Source organism: Gambusia affinis, linkage group LG10 (genome assembly GCF_019740435.1).
Source record: "Gambusia affinis linkage group LG10, SWU_Gaff_1.0, whole genome shotgun sequence".
Classification (NCBI taxonomy): domain Eukaryota; kingdom Metazoa; phylum Chordata; class Actinopteri; order Cyprinodontiformes; family Poeciliidae; genus Gambusia; species Gambusia affinis.
This window is the reverse complement of record NC_057877.1, coordinates 22,897,577-22,907,670: the sequence shown is the minus strand read 5'-3', so window position 1 is coordinate 22,907,670 and position 10,094 is coordinate 22,897,577. Positions and strand designations below refer to the sequence as shown.

Sequence of the window (10,094 nt, the reverse complement as noted above, 5' to 3'; positions counted from 1 at the left end):
CAACACCTGGTGTTCATCAGCTGATGATGATTGCGATGACTTTAAGCAGCTCTCAGGAGGAGGGGTTCTCTCAGTCTTCTCTGGCTGTCTGTCTTGAAGCTGTGTGGATATTTTTCCTCCTAAGAATCATGAAGGTTTTGTGCATTCTTGCTGTGCTTTTCCTGATCTCTACCAAACATAAAAGTTTTGAGCTTTCTCATCCCAAACCGGCCTGTCGTTACCCTCCATCTCAGTGGTGTCGGTCTCTGGAGATCGCCATAGAATGCAAGGTGAGAGCTTTGGCTGTGTTTAATTTGTAAACTGAGCTATGTCAAAGTAAAATGTTCAGAGGAGCAAGAATGACTTAAACAAATGCAAAGATATTAATATGTAAAGTGTATTTAAATGCTAAGGTTTCTGTAATTGCCTCGTGGGGACACATGTAAACTTTTCTGCAAACATAATCAATATATTTCACCTCTTAAATGTCTGTTAGGGGTTTATTTTATTTTTGTAAGCCCTGAAGGTTTGTTTACAGTGATCTTGTGTCTTCTGGTCTAATTTCAAATGAAAGTCATGCTTCAGAAATTAGGAACCAGTGGTGCTTCATGTGACCAGGCAGAGTAGCTCTGGGTCAAACAACCAAACTTGGTCAAAGGAAATGGCTCCAATTGTACCCTGGTCTGCTCCTTTGTTTTATAGGTCCAGAAGCAATGCATGGAGCTCGGTGCCATTAAGCCAAACCAGACGGTGCCTCGTGTCGGCCTCGCACTATACTATGAGAGCCTGTGTCCAGACTGCAGACGCTTCATCACCAAGCAGCTGTTCCCCACCTGGACAATGCTGCAGGACATTATGTCCCTCACTCTTGTTCCTTATGGGAATGCCAAGGTACAAATCATACAATGATATTTAGGGTAATGGACTACTTGGGCCATGTTTATAACCTCTCTTGACTGTTTCAATGAAATTCTTCTTCAGGAGGTTTTATCTGTAAACAGTCCCTTCAGCTGTCAACATGGAGAGCCTGAATGCAGAGGAAACATGATTCAGGTTTGGAAAAACCTCCTGCTTTTAACTGGTTTAACATTTATGCACAGACATCTTTCATCCGTCTTCCTCCTTCAGGCCTGCATCATCCATTTGACTGGAACCTCGCTGGCATTTCAAATCATCTACTGCATGGAGTCTGCTGCAAATGTCCTGAATGCTGCGGAGCCAGTGAGTGTTTAAGTTCTTATTTCATGCCTGGTAGTTTGATGCTAACTGTTCATCTTTTAAAGTGTCTCCAGCTGTACGCTCCCTCCATATCCTGGGCCGCTGTTGACGCATGCGTGACTGGACGTCTGGGTTACAAGCTGATGCATGATTACGCCGTCATGACCAGAGCTCTGAACCCGGCTCACACGCACGTTCCTTGGGTCACGATTGATGGGGTAAAACATGGCTGGTCAAATGTCTAGTGAAACTGTTGCTGTGTCCATACTCTTGACTAGTTCTGTGACTTTGCTGAAGGTTTGTTTTATATTTATAAAAGTCTTTAATCATCATGTTGCAGGAATACACAGAAGACCTTGAAGCAAAGACTACATCCTCACTGTTTCGTCTTATCTGTGATCGCTATAAGGTGAGAACTATCTAGGTTTTCATTTTCCTTTCCCCACAAAAAAGTAAAATTTAATGTGGCGGTATAACTGTTTTTAATCACCTACAGGGAGTAAAGCCTCCAGTCTGCACCGGCGCCCCTGTTAAACTGAGCAGAAGCGGCTGCTTAACAGAATGAATTCACTCAAACATGTCTGCCATGACTAAAAGATAATAAAAAATGTCAAAGAATTTTGTTTCTGTCTTGGTGACTGGCAAAATGACACCCCCAGACTTTTTGTTGAATCACAAGCCTCAGGCTGATGTAACTTGAGAATACTTGATTAGTGATCACTAAAGATTAAGTGATCTAATGATGCACTTTAGCTCCAATCCAACAAATTGCCTAACTAGAAGCAAAGTTTGACTGGGTTTAGCTAGCCAGCTCTAAGCCAAAAGAACAAGTTTAGCAAATGGTAAGAAATCCAGTCTGCTGCAGGGAAAACATGGCAACTTTTGTTGGCCCACTGGTCTCAAAAGACCAAGTGATTGTATTATGGAAGGGATGGGAAAAGTTGACTGGTGCTTAAAGTGGAACTTTAATAGTGATGTCACCATTTAGCAAGACTATACAGCCTGACTTGAACTGGAACAGCTGAACCCAAATTGGTTCAAGAAGTTACTGAGCTTAAGCTAGTCCATTGTCTGTTATCCTGAGATTAAAAGAAGCTCCCAGTAATTGGAGGGGAAATTAAGAGCTTCTAATGTGACAAAATGGTAGACCCATTTGGTGGGCTTCAGGTGTTTCAAGCTGAGAAGATGTTGGAAAGGTAAACAGTTCTATTTTATGGACAATCATTTTGCACAATTGATCATTGCATTGCTAATTTCAGCAGAGTACTGGGAGTGTTTCAAAGAATCCAGTCAAAACTAGCTCCTATTTTAGGAAAGTAAAATCTACCAGGCAGTATCCTTTTAAGTGTAATTTGTATGAGAATAGGATGCAACGTTTGCTCACACTTGGTTTATTGCTCTGTTTGACAAACCTTTTGAAGACGCCATCTTAAAATGCTAATAAAATTCTTCACTCTGGAAACCAGATTATCTCTATTTTTCTCTAAGGAAAGGACTCCAGTCTGAAAGAAACTAAAAACAAAGTTTATAAATTTCCATTTAATTTATTGGCATTTTTCACATGAAACACCCTGAACTCCCGAGAATCTTTTGGCTTCAAAAGCAAAATAAAACTTTGACAAAAACAAACATCGGAGTGGCAGACGAGTACATACAAGTAAAGCATACTTGTTTTCAGGCTCTGGAACATAAAATCAGTCATTGTCTTACAGTACTTGACACATTTAAAGAATAAATATATCTTTAGACATTTGCACAACACTGAAACTGAGAGACTGCATTAACAAGAATGAAGGCAGTATCAGCATTATTAAATGAAAGCAGGAACTCCCCTGCCAACTAACACACTTAACACTAAGTGGCGCTGTTGTCTATCCCGTGTTGAGCCACAGAGCTGAATTCAACAAGCTGACGCCTCAACTGGGAGATTGGGCTCTAAAAAATTTTTTAAAGAGTCTATGATGAAAATGCCACCAATGCATCATTTTTCAAAAGCTTTTCTGCAATAAGAAAAATACTTGAAGCTCAGTGAGTTGTTTTTTACAAAGGCTAAATGAGTGGGAAAAAACGTCCTTTGCATTATTGTAAAATTTTCAATCACAATTTTGAATATTTTCAAAAGATAAAAGATCTTGAAAATTAAAAATTGCTAATAGATAATATTTTATTTTTCAAAATATCTCGCAACGGAAGCTCATTTCCGTCATTTGTATCCAGGATTTTGTTCTTTTGGTCCATATCCCATGAGCTTAGATGATCCAATATAGACGGATCAGAGTTTCACTTTTTGGGACCTTTTACTCTTTGAAACCAAAATGTTTAACAAAGTAAAAAGAAGAAAACAAAACAAAATCAATAACTTGAAGTTTTTTGGAATGGTTCACAAAATGCCAGGAGATCCTTACTGTTTATTCAGCATGTCAGAATCAATATGCAAAAGGTAAGAAATTTTTTAATTATAAGATATAGATGGCATTTTCATCATGTGAAGGGTATTCTTTTAGACTTTAGAAATTAAAACATATTTTTGATTTTTGTCAGGAATCCTAAATGACAGAAGATTAACAGCTAAAAATGCTGCTAAAAAAACACATTTTCTAGTTGAAACCCAATCTGGTTGCTTTAGGGGTTGAAAAACCAACAACAATTTGAAGGTCAGCATCCAACAAAACAAAAAAACAGCACAATAGTCCTTTAACACGAGGCTCAAACCTATCATATGTAAGGCCGATCGATAAAGCTTACTACCTAAAAAAAAAAAAAAGAAATACTGATAAGACTATTGTTTCCTACAACTGCCTAACCAGGAAGCAAATTATCTTTTGTAGTGCTCGCTAACTGCCTGGTCTCTCTACGCGCTCTAGACTCCAAACGTACTTGGTATAGAAAGAGATGAAAGTCGTGAAACTACAAACATTCTCAGCTATCGGGATTAGCAAAGGGCTGCTCTCTACGCTGCACAGAAACCTATGAAAACGCCTGCTTTAAATACTGTCATATTTCATTTGTAAAAACTAACACTTATAAAGTTAATGACTCTGATACAATCATCAGTTTAAAATCTCTAGTGTAAAAATGTACAGCTTCGTAGGCTGGCAGGTGTCTCGTGTGTTTTCAACACTTGTGGCACGCTTTTCTTCCCAGTCGAGCAGACTGACGCTCCTAACCTGACGGGACACAACCTGCTTTGTTTGAACGCCAACCAAAATGCGACTCCAGTTCCGTAAGAGTTGGGACACCGTGTGTAACGTAAAAAGTGTCTGAAATATGGATATAAACCCATATAGTACAGGTTCACCTCAGCAGATTAAACTAAGGTATTATGTTGATTCACTACATACAGGAAGACATATTACAAGTGATTACTGCAGGTAATTTTAAGTTTATCTCTCTACCCCAGTTTTTCCTTCCACTGAACTTTCCATGTTTGAGTACAGGTGGCTTAATTTTCTTATGAGTTTTTCTTGCGATTTTGTACAACATACCAAAACATTTCTGTATTAAAAATCATTTTTTGTCTTATGTGACATTCAAAAGTTCAAAAAAGGTAAATTTTAGTTTGTTATTATCTAGTAGTTATGATTAACTAACCTGAGACAAATAAATGCCAGGAACATAACACTCACTGTGTAATGAATCCATATAAGTTTTCACTTTCAACAAATACCGTAGTGATTGATGAGATGCAGCTGGATTCACAAAAAACTGTAAACATAAAAGTGAAAATGAAGAAGTCAAAAAACCTCTAGATTAAATTAAATATGGTGGTATCTCAAAGAAGGACATAATAAAGAAAAGATTGCAGAGGTAAGAGGTTTTAAACAATAAGCTGCTGGAGGAGCATTTTGCAGCTGCTAAGATTTGTTGTCAGTGGATCAGGAATAAAATTGGGTATAAAAAGAATCTGAATCGCACAATGGTGGAAAAATTTCAGAAAAATGTTCCCCAGTGCAGAACTGGGAAGTCGGAGCATTATATCATCTATTATATCATCATATAATCTTTTAATTATTCATCAAATAATTGAAAGATTCCCAAAATCTGAAGAAAACTGTCCTCTGGTCTCAAATTAGACATTTAAAAAATGTTTATAAATTTAAAAGGGAGGTTCACTCCATTGTGAGTAAAATATGGGTTTCTAACACATTTTATGCAGTTTTTATTTTACACAAAGTCCCAACCTTCTTGAACTGGTGTTGCAGGTCTGAGCTCTACAGCAGCGCCTGTTGGCACGGCGGGAGGAAAACATTCTTCTGTTGTTCATGACATCTTTATTTGTAATGTGAGAAAAGATAAAATGCTTAAAGTTAGACAGCAAACTTTAACCTCTGGCTGATGTTTGAGGTGTGGTTTGGTTTGGGGGTTTCCACTCCTTTATTTCCTTTATGTTAATAAACCAGATTACTTTTCTGTTTTTGTCTAGCATGAATCCAAAAGTGAGTACCAACTTTATTTTACAAATGTTGGTACTAAGGTATTGTTGCATTTGGATAATCTTTAGTTGAGAACATTGTATCTGTAAATAAATTACGTGATCAAAATATGAATATTAATGACTCAATTAAATCCCATTTATTCAGTTGATTCTCCATCAGAAAAATCCTCATCACTTTCCTTCCCCTTGGCATCATCCAGGTAGAGCATAGTGTTTTGAAATGGTTTCAAGAGGTCAGTTCATTAAAAACGAATATTTTCCTTCAAAACCATTTCCTAAAGTCTTGCTGAGTTTGAAGACGGGATCTGGGAATGGCGTCACATCCGAGTTCAATGCATTCTGGATCCAAGTCAGACAATCAGCGTTGTTACTGAAAAAACAGATGCAACTGTGGATCGTAAGGACAACCTCCACCAACCGGGGTTTGCTTACTTATAGTTTTTGTTATAGTTTCTTGTTTGTTTCAGAAATTATAATTTCAAAGCCAAAGATTCCCAAATAATGAAAACAAAACTTGAATAAAGAACAAAACGAATTCGCTTCTAATTTCTATAATTTGTTACTTATGGTTTCACACCTGCATGGCAGTTATGTTAAAGCTAATTATAAACTTTCAAAATAAAAGTCTAACAAATATACACTAATAGATTTGCAACAAACAACACTGGTGTAATAATTAAAGAAGTGTACGGTTTTCTCTATATTGTGTGCTGTGGTAAAAAAAAAAAACAATAATTACATGCTGGATTAAGATCCTATCAGTTAAATCAAAGTATTTGTTCATTATACTGAAATTAAGTACAGATACTAAACCAAAAACAAAAAGTGAAGATTTATAAAAAACATGAAATAAAAATATAACATTAAATTTAAAAAGAAAAGATAAAGTATGTGGTTGTATAAATACTGCTCCAATATTTCTCCTTATCTGTTAGTGTTTGACACACAGACTTAGTGTAACATTTTGGTTTTTATGACAATTTTAAAAAAGCCACATTGATGATACATAATAGATTAATCTGAAAATGTATTAACTTTACCATAAATCCTTTGCAGGTGTAAAACTCATGACAAGCTACTTACATTTTCTTTTTTGTGTCTTTTTCAGTTATTTCGACAACTGGGGCTCTTAAATAATAAAAATAACAACAAACAGAAAACCACGGGAAGTTCATGGGTTGACGTTGGTGCAGACTTTGTGTTCTTCTTTAATGCAATGTGGAACCAACAGTTGTCGCTGGTTAACTGAGGTTTTGAGTTCTTTAGTGGGATTTTTATGAATAAGGAAAGCAGCTATTACCAAACCAAACACACTTCATTCAACGTCAGAGGCACAGAGTGGGCAGTGTGTGAGCTGAACCAACTCAACCACAACCAAAGACCAGCCGCAGTGACGCTCCGGATGCAGCAGCCTGAAGAGGGCATGCTGCGGTTTTAAAGGCTAACAGTTATGTCGCTATACACAGGGTTGCTACACAGGTTTCCAGTTTTATGTTACTTAAATTTCTGCAGGGATTTTTAACATATCCTGGGAATTTTAATACAAAACTCTTGTCTAAATTATCATTTTCTTCCACATTTCAAGAAACACCTGATTCACTTGTGGAGCAGAAAAAGGCCAGTGTGAAGCTTTTTGCATCTAGACAAACTTAGAGCAAATTCTACAATTTATTATTTATATATATTTTATTTAATTTTTGAATCTGAATGCATTTCTATATGTCAGCTGTGCTTGTTTTATTTTCTATTGAGGAGCAAAAACTGTAACATTCCTGGTTTAAATATAGAATAAATTACTTTGAAGGTAGAATTAATCCTTCAGAGATGCTTTGTGCAAAATATGAGTCATTTAAAGCTGCAGTAGGAAGTTCTGAGAAAAACTCAGTAAGTTTAGTTTTCTTTTTTAGTTAGGTTGTTTCTCTGCCATAAGCACAGCTGCAGCACACCAGAAATCTTGAGCTTGAATAACAGTGCGGCCTAAATGGGGGAAGGGTGTGAGCAGCATATACATGAGCATGATTGACACCGCTAAGGCCCTCCTCCTGGTTCTGATTGGTTGTTTCTGAAGGGGAATGATGCTTTTCTGGAAGTGGCAGTCAGAGCTAATTTAACAAATTGTGTCATTTTCTACTGTCAGGACATTGTGACAGGTTTAACAACTTTGTAAAAAGAGTATTTTTTAGAAGAGTTATCTATAACTGCTATGCTTCTGCCAGAACATTTAAGAGTTGTTTTTTTTCTTGAAGAGTAAATGAAAACCAGCTTGGTTCCTGGAAAAGAGTCCTGTAGACAAAATAAACCTAAAATACATGTTGCCTGAAGCATTTATAAAGTAAAAAATGGTGAGTGTTCCTAATTTTGATGAATTTTGAAAAATCTTTTTTTGCACTATTTAGTCTTCCAATTAAGGGAGAACTAACCATTTATAACCTCTTGAAGACTTAAAGGTTCATTTAGGTTCTAAACACAATGTTCCTTTTCAAAACTTATCTTAAAATGTATTTATTTCAAGCCTGTGTAGGAACCCTGTGTAACTCGATGTAAGGAGACCCGGAGTTTTCTTTGTATGAACTCAGATTTATAGAAAATTGTACTTTCATTTAATAGTGAGCAGGTTTACACGATCATTTTAATTTTCATTAAAACAACAGAAACCTTCAACTTGTAGCTTTAGAAGCTGCTGGAGACCCGGGATCGCTCATGCTCGTCCATAAGATGTTAAGTTTTGTGGCCTGCTCTGCCTACTGAGAGCTGTAGTCCAATGTCCTGTACAGTTTCGTTTTTTGTGATCAGTAGGCCTACAGTGGGTGAAGCCCTTTGTGTGACTGAATACGAGACCAGAACGGTAAAGACGGTAAAGTGCTACTGCGGACTGGAGGCACCCTGATTAAAAAATGCTTTTCTTAAGCACAAAAACACACAAGACCAGCAAACATACAATGAGGAACAGTACAGAAATCAGAACATAAACAATTTAAAATATAAGGTAAAAAATAGAATAAAGCTCAAACTAAGTATACATTGGTGTCTTTTCAACAGGTGAGACTGGAGTTCAGTCTAAAGTGTTCGGTTCCCCTGGTGCTACAAGCTGGTTTGAATATCTGATTGCTTCATCTGCCAAATTCTCTATTAAAGGGATATAAATAAATGTAAAGACAGACATTTTGGACAAAGTCTCATTTCTCAATGGGACAAACAGGAAAGACAGTTTGGGGTTTTGGGTTGGGGGGTTTAGTACACCTGTGCTACATTAGGTTTATGCTTCACTTCATACCCTGAGGTTTAGGTCCGTCGATTTTCTCATCTACATCCCGTATTTGGTTAACTGACTCGTTTCACACACCATTCTTAAAGAAATAAATCATACTCACCTATCCCAACTTAATTATCCTAAATCCTAAATTAAAACGATGGTGCAAAATCATTTCCAAAACCCTGTCACACCACTGTAGTCCTCATTCGCCGCTCATGCTCAGATGTCACAGTTATTTTGGAGGAAGACATTTCCTTTTAGGTTTTGTTACCTTTTGTGTGAGTACAAGCCTTAATTCCACTCTTCCCAGTTTAAATGCAGCAATTGTTCATCAGCTGAAGCTGCAGGAAACCAGGAAGGCCTATCAGGCACTCATACAGAGGATAAAACATTTCATCTTGCTGGAAAAGAAAGAAAAACACAGAGGCGAGTTGTTCCTCTGCTCTCCAGAGAAGGTGTCTCCAGTGTAAAGGGACTGTGGTGATTTTACAGACATTATTGGCGAAGGCTCGCCCTGCAGACGCCTCCAGTCTCCAGCGCTCATGTCTCTGCGGCAGGGCGGCTCCAGCTGGTCATTACGTTCCCATCCGCAGGCAGGCCACGCCGTCGCCCTCCTGGCTCAGCTCTCTGTTCCTGTCCGAAGCCTCCGGCCCCGGGGAGCCCAGCGTCCTGTGAGGGTGGGGGCTCCGCACCGACATGGAGGCCAGATTCAGGGTCCGAGACGGGTGAGGGGAGGGAGGGCGGTACCTGCTGCCGCCGCAGCCGCCGCTGCGGGGGTCTGGAGACAGGGACGGTGAGGACGAATCGTGTCTCCGATCTCCACTGGTCTGAGACTCCTCCTCTAAGGGGCTCTCGAGGTCAGACTCCGCCTCCTCTTCGTCCTCCTCCTCCTCCTCCAAGGTGAGTTCAAACTGAAATTTGTCTCCTCCCGATGAAGGGAAGGCTCCTCCTGACCCTGGAGTGCCAGCTGCGGGTCCCACCTCAGCGTGAGGCTCGTCCGGGCTCGTCGGCGAGGGGCTGCGGGGGATCATGCTCTGGTACCACTCCCTGTTGTCTTCAAGCGTATCCAGAATGTCCTGGGCGTCAGGGTGGACCAGGTCGGCCCAGGTCTCCCACAGCGGGTGAACGATGTAGTCGATGAACCCCACCTGGGTGGAGAAATACAAAAACACTGAAGAGAAACCAGAACCAACCGATAAAGCTTGTGAA

General features: G+C 38.9%; 2 protein-coding genes across 8 annotated transcripts in view; one reads left to right on the top strand and one right to left on the bottom strand.

Annotated features, from left to right (window-relative positions):
- Positions 1 to 57: 57 nt before the first annotated feature.
- si:dkey-197i20.6 (gamma-interferon-inducible lysosomal thiol reductase) lies at positions 58 to 1,815 on the top strand. Its single transcript, XM_044130473.1, has 7 exons — positions 58 to 269; positions 682 to 870; positions 961 to 1,032; positions 1,108 to 1,200; positions 1,263 to 1,415; positions 1,538 to 1,606; positions 1,694 to 1,815. The coding sequence occupies exons 1-7, from the start codon at positions 129 to 131 to the stop codon at positions 1,760 to 1,762; spliced, it is 786 nt and encodes a 261-aa protein (XP_043986408.1). The 5' UTR covers positions 58 to 128; the 3' UTR covers positions 1,763 to 1,815.
- Positions 1,816 to 2,725: 910 nt separating this feature from the next.
- LOC122839125 (cAMP-specific 3',5'-cyclic phosphodiesterase 4C-like) overlaps positions 2,726 to 10,094 on the bottom strand; it is a 116,319-nt gene continuing 108,950 nt past the window's right edge. For all 7 annotated transcript variants that reach the window (XM_044130461.1, XM_044130464.1, XM_044130462.1 and 4 more), the window contains one exon: positions 2,726 to 10,033. In XM_044130461.1, coding sequence (XP_043986396.1) covers positions 9,461 to 10,033 — 573 coding nt within the window. In that variant the 3' untranslated portion in view covers positions 2,726 to 9,460. The remainder of the gene's footprint in view (positions 10,034 to 10,094) is intronic.

Coding starts and splice junctions, on each gene's coding strand:
- si:dkey-197i20.6 (XM_044130473.1), top strand. CDS start 129: ATGAAGGTTTTGTGCATTCTTGCTGTGCTTTTCCTGATCTCTACCAAA. Junction 871..960: donor TTCCTTATGGGAATGCCAAG/GTACAAATCATA, acceptor ATTCTTCTTCAG/GAGGTTTTATCTGTAAACAG. Junction 1,416..1,537: donor CTTGGGTCACGATTGATGGG/GTAAAACATGGC, acceptor ATCATGTTGCAG/GAATACACAGAAGACCTTGA.